Genomic DNA, 16,979 nt, shown 5'->3' with positions numbered 1-16,979 from the left:
TATATATATATATACATAAACTTTACAATTTTTAAATTTAAAAATATAGTTGTTTTTAAAAAATATGTCACATAAGATGATCGAACTTATCGACTTATCAGTTTTTCAATGGGCATAAAATAAATCAAAAGCAAGGTTAAATTTTAAATCAAAATTGAATTTATCAACAGTAATGAAATATTACACAATTTATATTTTGTCATGTGAAGGAAGCCGAAAGGTTCAATCATTGTTTGCAATACATTTTCTGAAACATATATTTTTGAAATATGCCAATTTAAGATTTTTTTATTGTGGTTCAATGTACCTTGAATTTTACCAAAATTTAGGAAAGGAAATGAAGCAAATAATGAGCATAAAATAAATTGTATTGTTATATATCTCAAGTGTGCATTATTTAAATAAAATTTTATGGAATGGTAAGTAGTGTGCATTACTTAAATAAAATTTTAAGAATGTCTTAGAGGGCAAGGTATTATAAGGAATAATAATAAAATTCTGTGTTTACATGTTTCAAAAATATATGTTTTGAAAAACTTGCAGCGATATTTAATCATACTTGCTGGTGTTCTTGATTAACATCAAATAAGTTCATAGCAATAAAATTTTAGGAAGTGTTTTAAAATATTTGAAAAGTTATTTTAAGCGTGAAAAAATAGTTTAAAATTCTTATTTAATAAATATTTCTGTTAAAATAATTTGTTTTGACTCTTATGTTTGGACATACATCAGAACACTGGATCTTTATTTCCAAAACTTTCTCACGTAGCAAATTTTTTAGGGCTGCCATCTGTTAAAAATATTATTTAAATAATTGTAATTAGAAACTTTATCTCCTTTTTTTTGAACAAATGGGTATTTAAAATAAATAAAGGTCTATATAGAAACCTTTTAAAAAAATTTATGCCAAATCCTTAAAACTAGACAGAAATGTAAATTTAGTTTGAAAATTTGATTGCCAATTAATATTAAATTTAATCGTTGAGAGAGCTTCAGTTTTAGACTTGTGTTATGATCTCACTTTTTGAGAACTGAGCTAAGCAATATTTTGGCAGGTTTTCAGAGGTATGCATAGGGGAAACAACTTAAATCTGATATTATTTTTTCAAATAATTTTATTATTTTAAGTAATTCTATTATTATTGTACTATTATTCGTTATGAAAACTATTATTCTTTAAATCTATTACTATTATTTTTGTTGCTTAAAGGAATGGTATGACAGGTGGTTTAACATGTGTCTTTAGGAAAATATTTTTTAAAGAATAAAATATTTCTTCCAAACAAATTTAGAAATATAGTTCCATTTCATTAAAATTTGAATAGTTATTTCATATTAAAAAATGAAGGCAATCAAATTGGTTTTTCATTCTGGCTTCTTCACAAGCAATTCAATAGACTTTAGATAGCGCGTTTTTTCTTATTTAAATATTAATTTTAAAATCAAGTGTGTGTACTTTTTATAACATTTTTTGACAAGGATAAACTGCATATTAAGGTCAGTGATTGAAATTAAATTGGCATTTTTTGTGATTATGGACTAGAGGCATCAAATCGAAAAGTTACCCTGAGCTCTGCATGTCTCTGTAGAGAATTCTTACAATATTCTAGCATATTTATAGCATTTTAAGCCGGGTAATTTTAAGTGCGATAAGTTTTTAGCGAAAAAAATTTTAAAGACATAAAAAATATATAACAATTTTGATTTCGAAAAGCTTTGCATATTATTGATACGCCTTTGTGCTTGGTAAATAAGTTAATAAAAATGATACAGTTTGGCGTATTTTTTTTATGCTGCGCATAATATGTAGTTACCATTTACTCAGAATATAACGACTTTTTTTCAAAATTTCAATCATTTCGAAAAATATTAAAAAGTTAATAAATGGCAAATATGTAACTTACATTAACGTAATGCATAGTGCGTCAAAGGATCACCCTAGATAAAGTTTGATCTAATGATCTGATCTTCACGTTCTAGGACTTAATCTTAATAGTTCGAAGAGGTGACTTCAAATATGTTAACTAGTTAGTGTAGACGATATTTTAAGTTAAGAAATCAGTCACAAAAGCGTACTTTCTTTGAATAAACATACATTTTTACATACAGATGCAATATGGGAAATGTAGTCCTCATAGTTACGCCAGGAGAGCGATCCAAATTTTGGACTCTTTAATGCCCATTTTAATTTTTGCGTATTTCGCCATATCTCGTGAACTTTTTAAGCGAATTGAAAAGTTTTTGCACAGAGGAATAAAATTCGCTTATCGAAAGATAATTCCATGCAAGAAATAAATTTTAGCGAATATTCATTATTTTATTTAATACTTGTCGAAAAAATTTTGAATTGTAAAGCATACAAATTTTTACGTCATTTTAAGGTATGTAATTTTACATGGCAAAATACAAAATTTGAGCGAAATCAATTGCATAGTTCCTGAAAAATTACATTTTAAATATACGAATTTTTTACACTGTATATCAAACACATATATATTGAATAGACCCATGAAAATAATTTTAAGATCAGTTTTCTGGATATTGCAAGATTTTTCAACAGGAATTTCACTAAATTTTCTTAAGCTATGTAAAAATAGTTCCAATATTTGTTCCAGTACTTACTTCAATCAGCATGAAGTAATTTTGAATGTATCCCCTTGTAAAACATTCAGAGAAATGTTTTGTTTCTTGATTTGCATCATGTATTTTTTTCTGCTCCTTAAATAATAATTTTTGCTTTGAATATTATAGTAAAAAAGTTAAACAGAAATTTTCTTTTATAGGGCTATGCTTTTTAAACTCAGCTGTAGGACAGTCTAATAATCTAGATGCTTATAAGGAATATAAGGTAGTACAAACACTTTCTTTTTTCTTCGAATTTTATAAATTGGATTGCACTAAAAAAAAATCAATGCTTCATTAAATTACAGTGACTACCACTTAGAAGTCAAAAAACAACAACTTCACGATGCTTTAACGTTTGTTTAATTTTAAAATACAAAAATGTAAACTTTGTGTACAATTAAAAAAAATTTCCTGAATAACTTATGCTCTAATGATCGGAATTGTACCCATTTGATTGGCTTAAAGAGTTGACCTAAAATATGCTTAATATTTAATGATAACTGCCAATTAAATAAACCAGACACGTATTTTCTCTGAATAAACATACACTGAGAAAACAAAATACTATCAAAACTACCAGAATATGATCAAATTTACCGTGTTCCTGTCTCTATGGAAATATTAAAAATCGCAGTAATTTTTAAAGAAGCGCTTTGGTAATGAGTTTGGCAAATTTAATAATAAAAGATGGTATAATTTTATCACATATAAATGTGATAAAACTTCGAAAAAGTGGTAAAATTTTAAATTTCATCATGATCAAATTTCATGGCATGAAACTATTTATTCAATTAAACTTACTTTTTAGTTTGTATTTTTTTCTAAGTATGTGGTAATGAGAACTATAATTTTTAAAACTGGAATGCCCGTTAAACCATTACCGCTTGAACGGTAACGGTTTATGCTCTTCGGTACGCCTGAATGGTAACGGTAAAGTTACTTAATGAATGGTTTAAATGCCGTATATTTTTGTTTTATAAACCAGAATTATTGTTATTTTTTACCAGAAATGTCATTACTATACAGTACGGTAATTTCAGTAGAATTTGTATTCTTCATGAACCTTTTTTAAGTATATTCTTGATCATAAAAATAAAGGGAGTTATCACAATCCGGAAAATATGGTCTCAATAGACTTCGACTTCTGGAATATCGAAGGTTATGGTTCCTTTCTCTTTTTGCTTATTTAGCCATATTACAAGAACATTTTAAGCCGATTGAAAATTCTTTACATACATGTATAAAAATCATTTGTCCACAGATGAGGAAGTTAATTTTTAATAATCACTAATTAATTTTTAACAATTCATTTAATAATGGTGGAAACATTTTTGAATACACGGTATATAAATTTGCACAATATTTTATTCTTTATGGTTTTAAATATCAAAATCCAAAATTCGAAAGATTTTGGTTGAAAATTTCAGAAACAGGAAAAGTTAAAAATCCAGCCTTTGTGAAATTTGTAACTCATAACTGTTTGACCGATTAATAGAACGTGAGCTATTCAGGGTGATAATTTTTCTTTTGCTTACTTTGTGTTAATTGCTGTGTTAAGTGCAGACAAACTATGAGTTACTCATAAAAATAAATTACGAAATCTTTCTGTTTCTTAATTTAATCATCATTTAGGCAAACTGTAAAGCATATTTTCTAAAATTTAATACAAAATACTTTTAACTTAGTTAATGAAAATAAAAGAAAAAATTTATTTTTCTTGTACCTTTAGTCATATTATGCATCAAAATTATGTTAAAAATACAAAAAACGACTTCTATTCAGTGAAGGAACAGGCATGTTTCTTCACTGGATATTGATTTCCCAGTGAATGAACATTAGGTGTGAAATATGATTTTACATGGCTCTAAATTAATTAGTAGTTCTGCGTTATCGAGGCCACCCGAAATTCTGTTAAATGTTATATGAATGACTCCTAAAATAAATGTTAATTTAATTGCTTAATTTAGGGAAAGAATTATTATCATAATTTATTTATCTTTATAAATGTAGTAGTTAGTTCCATCATACGTTAGACAGCTCAATAAACTATGTTTACTAATCGAAATCGAAATAAATATAATAATAAAAACTGGAATAGAACATTTCTTTGCTGGCTTTTGCGCCAATAATTAACTAAATTATTATCATAATGCAGTCTTTAACGTCATTACGAAAACGGGTAGGAAACATTCATTTAAAGACAGACATCCAGGTGAAAAATGGGTGAAGTTTTTTTTAAGTTAACATCCACTGAAAACTCAATGCAATGCGAAGATAATTTCAAAAGGCAAAACTTCCTTTTCAGAGAATAATATTCGAGAGTGGTTTAAAGAATTTTAGAGGAATCTTAAGGAGGGAAATAGACTTGCCATCTTCTTAGAATGTGATCCCATCTGCAATACGAAACAGGGGTTGAATACTGCTCTTAAACGGGAAAATTCTTTGGCCCTAAAAATTATAAGGTTTTAGATTTTATGGTTCCTAGGAATGAAAAAGAAAGAACAACAGTTTTGGCCAACATTTCAGCTAGTGGAAAAATAGTACCTCCATTGTTAGTTTTTCTTTTCTGAAGAATTCCTCAAGTATTACAGAATCAGTTCATGCTGTATATTTCATTGGAAAAAGTGATTCATGAAGTGAGTCAATGATCACAGCTACATTTTACGAATATATTGCAAATGCTTCTTTCTACTCATGGCTAATTGAAAATTCTATCAAATTCCTTATTTTGTTTCTTCTGGAGGGGCATAAATTTCATATCAATTTGAAACTGAGCAAGTTTTGTTTATCAGAACAACTTCTCTGGTTTAGCTTTCTGCCTAATTCTACTAGTGTATTCCAGCCTTGTGATGTAGGCATATTTCGAGCTTTTACAGCTTAAATGAAACTTCCGTTAGATCTTGAAAACAAAAGAGCAGTAAAACAATATGTAGTGGTAATTTTACACCCATTTTTAATAGGCTTTTGAGGCATCAACTGATGAAGTTAAAATGCTCTTATAAAATGTGGTATTTTCCCATTTGATGTTGAAAACGTTGACTTTAACAAATGCATGCAAGACAGACACAAAAAGTTAATGAGCAAGAAAGCTTATCAACATAACACATATTTCGATAAACGAGAACTTCGAGTAACGATGCTGTATTTCTTCATAATCTTGAGAAAGAAATCTCAAAAGATATGTTGCAAATTTTTAAAGGAACATTGACAGAAGAGTCTAATCTCCCAAATATCCAATAGCCTGTGCTTTTCTCAATATGGAAGAATTTATTGCAAAAAGAACATGTGGTTAAGTCAAATTTTGACACTGAGCTGAAACAACTAACACTGATAATGAATGTATCTTGAAAACTGATTTTGAGATTAGTCCTCTTGAGGCATTATTAGTTGCAAAAACAATTCATTCCATTATTAATCAGAGTCAGAAAAGGGTAAGTACTGCTGAAGACCCACTAGATATAAGTCAACGAGAGATGGATTTTCCTCAAATTTCGAAACACATTTTCCCCATCAATTATCCTGTGAGAAATTCTAGAATTGGTACTGGAAAATCAGAAGAAATTTCGAAGATACATTTACATTGGCCAAACATTGGGAAAAAAAGGAAGATCAAATCAACCCAGAAATAAATTACCTTTTGCATTAATTTCAGAAAAAGGACGAAAATTTAAAGACACTGAAAGAGCTGACAAAAAAGTTAAAGCAAGAAAGTATGATGAAGAGAAAAAAAAACTTAGAAGGATAAAAAAAAAGCTTCAGAAAATATGGGGTAAAAGATTAAACAAAAAGGCGATAAAATAATAATAATAAAACATTATAGGATTTCACAATGATAAGCATTAATGATTTAGAATCGATTATTAAACTGTGAGAAGGAAAATTAAAAACATTTTTTTTATTCTGTATTCAACAGCATTTTACTTTCCATTTCATGACTGAAAAAGTAAAATTTTCCACGTAAACTATGGTTATATGCTATAATTCCAAGAAAAATCTTGTTATTAGACATTTGTATGGCCTATGAATTCCTAAAGAGCATCAAACATTATCAAAATTAAGTGTTCATTCACTGGAAAATTTAGTGTTCATTCACTGGTAAGAACTGTTCCTTCACTTTGTTATCTTTCTACTTATTATTTGAACCACCAAAAGCTTAAAACAATATTATGTAAGTTCTCTATATATTTTTTACATAATTTGCATTTAATAACAAATATGTTGGCACTGTTATTTAGCTAAAATTTCAAATTTTTAAATTTTTATGATTTTTCTAAAGGCGAGCTAAGCTTAAGTGTTCCTTCACTGGCTAGTTTACCCTATCACCTAAAAAGTTTATTTGTGTAAGCCCTAACATTCTGCAGACTACTTCAAGCACCGTAATTTTAATTAACAGAATTGTAGTAAAACAATATAGGCAGTGAAAATCTTCAACTGAGCAGTGAAAATCTGCATAGCAGTAAAAATCCTTAACTTAAACTGTCTAATTTCATTAAAAATCAATTTTTTAAATATTTGTATTACTTTTGAAATATCGTCAATGAGCTAAAATAAATTGTGAACAAGTAAACTATTGAACAAAAATGTTGGACTGAGTAAAAAGTATGGTCAAGACTATCAAAATATGGTACAATTACTGGGAACTTACGAAATCTCGGTAATTTTTACTGACGTACTTTGGTAATGATTTTGGTAAAATTAATAACAAAATTACGGTTCGATTGTAAGTGATAAAATTTGGTAGTTGTGGTAAAATTTGGTAGTTTTATCATAAAGCCTTAGAGCATGGCATAAAAACCATTTATTTGGTTAAATTTACTTTTCAGTTTTGTATTTGTTACTAAATCTGTGGTAATAAGAACTATAATTTTGAAAACTTGAAATTTCGGTAAAAGCTGCCATATGAAAGGAAAAATTTCCAAATGATTGCCACCCACACGTCACAATCCGTTTATAGGACGGACCCATTCATACATCCATTCATTCATCCACTGATCGGAATTTTGACCAGAACCCGAGAACAATCAATCTCCAATTCAGTTCTTACAGAGGACTGATTTGTTATGGGAACATGGAGGACTTTGGGACCCAACATATTTAACGTGCACCAGTAACCATTTACTGCAGTCTTCGTCTAGTGGGGATCGAACTCACGATCCTTTATACATTGTTCCAAAGCCCTACCAACCAGGCTATCCAGGCTTTATGAATGATTTAAATACCGTATAATACGGTTTTATTACCCAAAATTATTTTTTTACCAGAAATGTCATTACTAAACAGTACTGTAATTTTACCAGATTTTTTTTTTATCACCGCGCGTGATTTGAATAAAAACATATATATTTCATACATACAAACAAAACATTAAAACATAATATATATTCTTTATAATATTTGCCATTTCATCGATAACTGTTTCTTCTATGTATGTACTTAAAAATTTTTGTGAATCAGATCAGATTTTCCATCATCCCACCAATTTGAAAGTTTTTGATTTGAATGTGATGAAGTAGCGCGTGCTTTAACTGTTTAAAATTTGTTAATTTTTGGAATATAAATATGATATATAGGATTTTTTTTAGTATTTTGACTATCGAATTCATCAATAAAAAATCGTTATTTTTTAGCCTTTGCCTTTAAAAAAATTACCCGTGGTATTACGTTAGTTCGATTATTAGTCCAATTACCTTATTTGCTAGTATTCTTTGATATAAGATTATTCGTAAAGGCTAAATCCAGACAGTTTTTTGTTTTGAGCTAAGAATACTGAACAGTATTACACAGTATTGAGCGATAACACAGAATTGTCGTAGTTCATATACGTCGCACTGGAGGTACACAATGGGCCGTTGGCGGTGATCTGAAAAACATCCATAAGGATGATCCAAAGACCTGCCATCACAATTTTGATCCTCTGCAGAGGGGATAGCTCCCCTACTTTGGTAGCCCGACGACCTGAGCTCGAAGTTGAGCACTGTACTGTAGAACAGTTTAACGAGGATCAATACCACACATCCTCGGGCCCTTTGCTGATTGATCCAAGTGGTTACCCATCCGCACACTGACCGTAACTAGTAATGCTTGACTTCGGTGGTCTGTCGATAACACAGTATACAAGAAATGATTTGAATTAAGTATTCTTTGTAATTTTAGATGCTGAGGAATACAAAAAATTTTCATCTTATATTTATATGGACAAAATACATTTTATTTACGCATTATATTATTTATATATATATGTTTTTTTTAAAAAAATGCAGGATTTATTCCATTTTGCATCGAACATTTTGCCATTGTACGTTTTTAGAATGTTTTGGAAGCGTTAAAATTAGACCATTTGATTTCTTCCTGCTTTTTACTGTTATCACCCAGTAGCTGTAATAACACATATAATTTTAGAATTTATTTAAATTCAGTTATTGCTTTTTTGATACAGAATTCGGTATTTTATGGGTACCTATTAAAAATTTGAAAAAAATGTCTAACTGTAATAAATTTTATTTTTTATTCCTTGTAAAATGCTTTTTAGAATTATGGATTTCACTGGCATAAATATGTAATGGTTTATCTAAAAAAAGGTATTCATGAGGGAAGATATTCATTTATCATTTTTATTATGTTTTATTTTATTTAGAAGGAGAGGAGTTTTTCCGGAAAATTACATGTCAAAAATTGAAATAATCTCTTCTAGTCAGTTTTGAATCGAGATATCTTTAAAAGCTTTCCTTTACTTCCAAACTTATATTCTTATATGACCTGAGGGTGCACACAAAAGAGGAAAACTTTCAGATAATTGAGTAGAAGGCTTTGATCGTTATTATGAATTATAAATTTTGGAAAAAATACATCATTACTGACATTTCAGCTATATTGAAAGATTATACTTATTAAATTTATACAACGAGAAAAAAAAGTATGGTCAGAACTACCAGAATGTGGTACTATTTACTGTGTTTGGTGGAGATATCAAAAATCTTGTTCATTTTTACCGAAACGCTTGGGTAATGATTTTGGTAAAATTAACAATTAAATATGGTTTTATAATCTGTGGTAAGATTTGGTAAATGTGGTAAAATTTGGCATGAAACCTTATCAAACCTTAGAGCAAGACACAAAAACCATATATTCAGTTAAAGTTGCTTTTCAATTTCGTATTTTGTTAATTAAATATGTTGCAATAAGAACTTTAATTTTGAAAACTGGAATTTCTGATTAACCGTTACCATATGAAAGGAAAAACTACCAAATGAAGGGTTTAGATACTCTATATTTTGGCTTAATTAACCAGATTTTTTTTTTACCAGAACAGTCTTTACCCTGCTGTATGGCATTTTTACCAGAATCTTTTTGTCGTGTGAAAAAACTCTGCAAAGAAAAAAAATTAACTGAAAATGGATTTTTTTTCCTTTTTTTAAATTCTATATAAACTTCACCTTAAATATAAAGTGAACGTTTAATTAACGGCAAAAATAGTGCACTTTATTTCCGCAAATTAATGGGTCATTTTTATTTTCTTGCATTATGTTTAAGAAAATAAAATACCAGGAATGTTATAGATCATTGAAATTGAAGCAAATATGACTAAGAAATTAATTATAATTATTACTCAAAATAATACTATTACCGTTAGTTTTTCGCAAAATAATTTTATAAGCAAATTTTTACGCATCTTACAAAAAAAAAAACTTACAAAAAAATGACACAAAAAGAATATGCATTGAAAAAAATACATTTTTATCTGTAATTTTAATCACTGCATCAAAAAGAAGGTAACAATGTATCCAAATATTATTTTTACATTAAGTGCATCTAAATTAAAAGTAATGGCTTTTTAATAAAAGAGAACAATTTTGGTCAGCAATGAACAAAAATTACATGCAAAAGTGCAGTAAGTACCAAGAAGAAAAGTAATATTTTTAAAAGAATACGTACATGACTAAACATGCAAAGTAAAATTAATATAATTTAGTGAGAAAATTGTTATATATTAAACAGCTTCACTTATTTTACAAGTTTTTGCATTGGGTTGAACATATTTCACAAAGCAAGTTAATTCTTAATTTTCAGAGAATGTAAACTGAACAAAAAATGAAAATAACACAACATAATAACTTGGCAGACCGTTTCAGTATTTCGTATTAATTATTCCTGCTTGTAGTACAGCAGAGAAACACAAACAGAAATGTGTAAATTTTATATAAATGAAAAAAGTTACAATCGTAAAAAAACTGAAATTGACGAAAGTGGTATTTTATGAAAAAAATAGGGGTACACCGTCCTCCTCCTACTCCTATTACTATAATACATCCTTGAAAAAAGCGCTAACTAACTGATCACTTTTACACTTCATACATATTTGTCTAACCATTAAAATGCTAGACTAAATGAAAATTTGCATTTTCTTTACATATTTTTGTCCCTCTATATTTGTAGTCAAAATGAAAAGGATTTCATTTAAATTTTTTATACGAAAGAAAACCTCATGATTTTCCTTATTTTTTTAATAAAATATTTTGCTAAGAAATTAGAAAATTTTGCTACAAATTACATTATTTATTAAAACAAAATGCTTTTTTATTTAGTGGTGGATTCATTCTCATTTAACTTTTCCGGAAGAAATTAACAGAAGAAACAAGAGATTAATAATTTCCCGTCCTGATGTGATACCATCTTCGAATAATCCTAAAATATTTGAAGTTTCCACTGATCCATCTTATTCTATAGGAACTAGAAAAAGAGGTAAGATAAGTATTTACAGTATGGGGGAGAGGTTTGTTCAATTGGATCATTTATTTAGCTTATGAGAATCCTATTTCAGTATGGTATCAAACAGAATCACTTTTTATTTCTGTCGATCAATTAATTTGCTAGGCTCTTCTCTCCTGCTCTATTTCACATTATTACAAAAGTTAAATTCTTTGTGTTCTTAGATTAATATATTAAAGATAGTTTAGATTTAAATCTTTCTTTTTTTACAATAATTTTGTTTTAAGGGAAAGAGTTGCAGTATGAAAAAATAACAATGCCTTTCAAAGTTCCGTGGATAATAAAAAGGAAAAAGAGAATTATTTTAGGAAAAATCAGCTTACTGAATTAAACTTAACTAATTTAAGTTCAGATTTGTTGTTTTTTATCTTTTGTTATCATGCCAGATTAACTATTCGATATTTCTTAGACATGGTAATTGCCTGTAAAATTTTTTAGACGCAAATGTTGTCTGTAACATTTTTTTGGATGTTTAATTATTGCTGTTACAAAGTTTCATAATTCTTTTAATTCTAGTTGGTCAAAATTCCTTCATAGTTAGTCTAACGCTCTTAACAATCACTTATAAAAAAGCTCATTTAAATTTTAAGCAAAAGATAGTATTGTTAAAAACAGATGACAACAGATTTTCTTGTTCTAAATTTTCTTGTGTTCAGGAAAGAAAGAGATTGCTTTTGAAGAATACGGGTCAAACCTTATACATTTATGCAATATCATTTAAAAAATATTTTCTGAATTAAGAACTTTCTGACTTTCTTTGAGAAACATACCATATTTCCTTACCTAATTTGTATTCCTGAACATATAAATTTTTTAAGCAGTTGCATTCACAAAAATATGGTTGAATATATACTGCCGTGCAACTGAAAAAAAAAAAAAAAACAACGCAAGTGCTTCGCAATAGATTTCGAAACGTGTCTTGACAACTGTTTTCCTTCTATTGCCCATGCTATGAAAGCAAAAATAGATATTCAGAGAACTGATAGAACATAATTTATTTTCGAAAAATAAATGTTTTGCAATATGTGAGCTTATCATACATAGAAGCCATATATATAAAAATCTAAATTTTTAATTTTTTGTCACGTTGATTTTTCCATTGTACGGCAGTATAGTTAAGTCAGGAGAGTGGTCTAAGTTATGGGCATCTTAATTCTGTTTTTAGTTTTATCTCTAAAATTTGTTTTATAAATGGAAAAATTTCATACATAGTTATAACAAGTTATCCAAGTTTAATTTCATGCAAAATATTATCTTTTTAACAATAATTGCTTCTAATTATAATTTATTTTTTTGGATTGGTTCAGTTAACTAAAAAAACAAAGCTTTGCTGAAATTTATTCAAAAAATTTTAAGTGAAATTTATTAAACATAATTAAAAATGAAGATAAAAATAATGTGTAGCCTTACATTTAATAGTGAATCTGATTATTGTGTATGAGATATTGATTAATAATAACGAAACTTTCAACTAAAAATTTATTTATTTTTTCTCCATGAAAGTTGGCAATGATCTAAATATGGCAGAGTTAGGTTATATTTAATTATATTTAATTTAATTAAAAATTGAGTAAGGTTACATTTGAATTTAAAAACGCCTGAAAATATATTTATGAACTTCTGAAACTATTAAATTATCCCCATGCGATAACTCTTTTTTAGAATATGAATATGATATATGAATATGATATATGAATATGCAATTTAAACACAGTTGAAATCCATATATTCTTGAGGGAAAACTGTTGTTTTTTAAGAATTCTCTGTACAACAAAAGTATTTTTTGATAGCTCCAGTTATAAAATAACACAAATGACAAACACTATTGACACGAATTTTAATTTTTAAATTTGATTGTTCCAATTGTGTAAGAACACAAATGATACACCAATGAGAATTTTTTTTCCTGATTGATTTAATTGTGCAATTGTGCTATTGACACAAATTTTAATCTTTCATAATTTCTTATTTAAAAAAAAATTGAAACATAAATTCTGTCAAAATGTTTCAGTTTTGACTGAATTTATTATACGAAATAGGTTTATTGGATGTGCTTTGATTGTATTTCTTTTATCGTTTTAGGTTCGAAGAAGAAGAGCTTAAATGGTACAGCAACAAATTCTTCTAAAATTTATTCAGTTGGCGTTAAAAAGAAATTCAAAAAACAGGGAAAAATGAAGAAAACTGATACAGTAAGATGCTGTTTCTCATTTAATAAAATTAAATTTCTAGAAATCGTATAATTCAAAGATTTAAAACATCTAATCAGTAAAAGACTTCACAAAAGAATTTTTCAAACTTAGATTTCAATAGAAACTATATACATTTACTAATATACTAAATATGAAAGTCGTATATAATATTATTAGGTATACTTATTATTTATACTTAGTTCTACACTTTATACTATAAAAATTGTACCTTATTATTTTAAAAATTAAAATAATTGAAATATTTTGTTTAGAAATCTTCGCTACTTTCAGCACCATTTTGAATATATAAAGATTGAAATAACTTCAATACTTGCAAATTTTTTTCATAACTTAACAAAAAAAATAAAAAAATTCACTTCTTGTTAAGCAAATTGATTCAAATGTGTATTAATAAATGAGAAGAAGAATCACTTTGGAATATTTTGATACTCACAACATTACAAGATTTTACCGGATTTAAACTATGTAATTTGAAATTCCAAATTCTAAATTTTAAGCGAAATCGGTTGAAAAGTTTCTAAGTAATAGAATTTGCAAAATTTTTATTTTAAAGCTTTTACTTCCCAAAAATATTTCAGCCAATTTCGCTGAAAATTTGATTTTGTCATTTAAAATAATAAATTTTGAAATGGCGTTAAATTTTGCACAACTGTACAACGTAGAATTAAAAATATTTTTAATTTTTGTGAAATATAACAATTAAAATAATAAATAATCCCAAAAATTATTTTTTCCTGTTTTTTTTCCTCTTTTTTGGCATTTGCTTTTTTTGAATCTCTAAATGGTTTTAAGAGCTATATCGAAATGCTGAAAAAGTCAGATTAACTTATGAGGTTCAAACAGTCGAACGCTTATTACTGTTTTGAGCAGTTAGAAATTTTTGGAAAAAATGGTTAAATAATATGTAATATATAATGGTTAAATATTATGTAAATGTATATGTAATGTATGATGTAATATGTAAAGATTAAATATTATGTAAATATTATTTTACCATATTCAATCAAAACAGCCAAATAGCCATAAAAATATAGTTTAAAACCGTTAATAGTTTTTTTTTATTGTTTTCGTCAATTGCGATTAAGCAACTCTAATTTTATCAGTGTCAAGTAAGTCCACACCCATTGAGAATCAAGTGCACATTCTTCAAAAGCTGGAAGCTAAGCTATGCGATCGGGATTATGAATTTATATTTTTATTTTCCATCATCGAATACATGACACAACAGCGGATGCCTATTTATCCTATAGTAATAAATGATATAGTGGAAATAACAATCACTTATTTCCTTACAGCTGGAATCATACTTTAGTCAAGAGGGCAAATATGTTAATATCATAACCGGCTGTACATGATTCGAATTCCAGCGTTGACACAACAATATTTTTTCCATTCCTCCAACACATGAAGAATTTCCAGTGTCCTGCTCTCCCAAATTGCTGACCCTAAACAATTAGAATATGGAATTCTCATCCATGCATAGATGGTAGCACCAAAGAGCTGCTTAACACCAGAAGTCTAGTATTTTCCCTCTTCTCCGATAGAAGGCACTACAAAATAAACTAATTAAGCTACATTCCATGGCTCACGTGACAAAACACTACTCAACCACAACCTAACTCCAATCTCCATTACCTAACGAAAAGCTTAACATAACATAATTCCAATCTACAGTTAAATTTCTTTTTTAAGGTTTTGAAACTCTTCCAGTTCTAAATGGTCACAGAACCGTATAGCTTATTATCCACGGTTTTTTAAACATATTTTCGCAAATGGTTTCAAGTCTATAAGAGTAAAGAAATTTTCGTAATCGGGAATTTTACGGTAAATTTGATAGACAGACTACTGCAGATTATTTTACCATAATTTTAGAATGTAAATTCTCACATTGCATATATCCACAAACGAAGCGTCGCATAATATTATCTTATCAGTACGTTCCTTTGAGTAGTCTCTGTTTACCAAGTTATGATAATTTCAAAAAAATTCTTTGTTTTTGAAAACTTAATATTAATTACTCTCTCACATTGAGAATGTTTTAAATGAACATCATACTCAGTTATAGTTATAGTTTCATATTCAGTTATAGTTTTACATATATTTTCCACATTTATTTTATAAAATATTTGAAATTTATTCTTTTTGAATAAAACCAGTTTGTAAATCAATATAATAAAATATTACAATCTAAGAGACCATTATTGTAAGATTTATTACTTCAATTTCAAATCATGTTGTCTTAAAAGAAAGTTTCGCGTAATAATTGTGAATTTAAGAGCATAGATCAATTATGCCGCTGGCAATTTTGATAGTTACTTTTTGAGATTTTTTTAAAAAGTAAAACATCAAAACTATCGGGTATCATGAAATAACAAGGTGCTGCAAATTTATTCTTATATTTTTAGAGTTAATATTTCAATTTTAGTCCATTTTGGTTTAAGAGTTACTCAAGCATTGTTAACTCAATTATGTAGCTGACATGTATTGACTGAAATGTATTGTTGAAGTGAAGCACAATTACGCAACAAAATATCTACTCTATGAATTATTAATTGTTTAGTATTTTGCTGAATTTAGCTTCGTTTTCCAGATGTTTCTTCGTCAAGGGCAATCACCAAAGCGTCTACGTCAACATATGCAACATAAGAAGAAAGTAAAACAATTCTTACAGAAACGTATCCAAGAGCAAATTGAGCAGCGCAATCAAAACCCAAGTTATTAGTGTACCACACTTATTTGTATAACCTACTATCACAGCAACATTTGTTTTCAAGAGTTTTTTCACAAAAGACACTTGCAGTAGAACACTATTTGTACTTGTGAATTTAGAAATCATTCAAATCATCTGGTTGGAAATTATTGTGTCATAAATGCGTTGTGCGCATGAATTGTGTATCAATAGAGTAAAATAAAAAAAGATATAAAGAGTCTTTAATTGATTATTAATATTTATCGAATGTCTAGTAAAAAAATATTGAATAGCAACAACAAAAAAATTTAGAATATTTGTACATTTAGTTTAAGAAAATTACTTCTGTTTTCAGGTGTTGAAATTTTTTATTTATTTATAAGGATATTCAATAACTTTAAAAAAAAAACGTAGGTCATGTGATATATATTGCATTATAACCGTCGGGTTGAACAGGTGACGCAATTTTTGGATTTACGACAACTAATGTTCTATTCTGTAGACTTGTAATTTTGAACCCAATCCAGAAGACAAGGGATCTCTTGGATCTAGTATTGGGAGAAATCAGCTTTCGCGGATCAACTTTTTTGATGAAACTAACCCGCATTTGCGTTACTAAGAGAGGAGAATTACGAAAACTTCCCATGGTTAGCCTAACAGCAAGGAGACTCTAGCCCATGATCCGT

General features: G+C 27.9%; 1 protein-coding gene across 1 annotated transcript in view; it reads left to right on the top strand.

The window, feature by feature from the left end:
* LOC107452114 (uncharacterized) overlaps positions 1–16,534 on the top strand; it is an 18,477-nt gene extending 1,943 nt beyond the window's left edge. Inside the window, exons 2-5 of the mRNA XM_016068425.3 lie at positions 2,784–2,848; positions 11,208–11,364; positions 13,474–13,583; positions 16,195–16,534. Coding sequence (XP_015923911.1) covers positions 2,784–2,848; positions 11,208–11,364; positions 13,474–13,583; positions 16,195–16,326 — 464 coding nt within the window. The 3' untranslated portion in view covers positions 16,327–16,534. The remainder of the gene's footprint in view (positions 1–2,783; positions 2,849–11,207; positions 11,365–13,473; positions 13,584–16,194) is intronic.
* Positions 16,535–16,979: the final 445 nt, after the last annotated feature.

This window comes from Parasteatoda tepidariorum, chromosome X1 (assembly GCF_043381705.1).
Source record: "Parasteatoda tepidariorum isolate YZ-2023 chromosome X1, CAS_Ptep_4.0, whole genome shotgun sequence".
NCBI classification, from domain to species: Eukaryota; Metazoa; Arthropoda; class Arachnida; order Araneae; family Theridiidae; genus Parasteatoda; species Parasteatoda tepidariorum.
The sequence above is the reverse complement of the archived record's forward strand: the minus strand, read 5'-3'. Positions and strand labels throughout refer to the sequence as shown.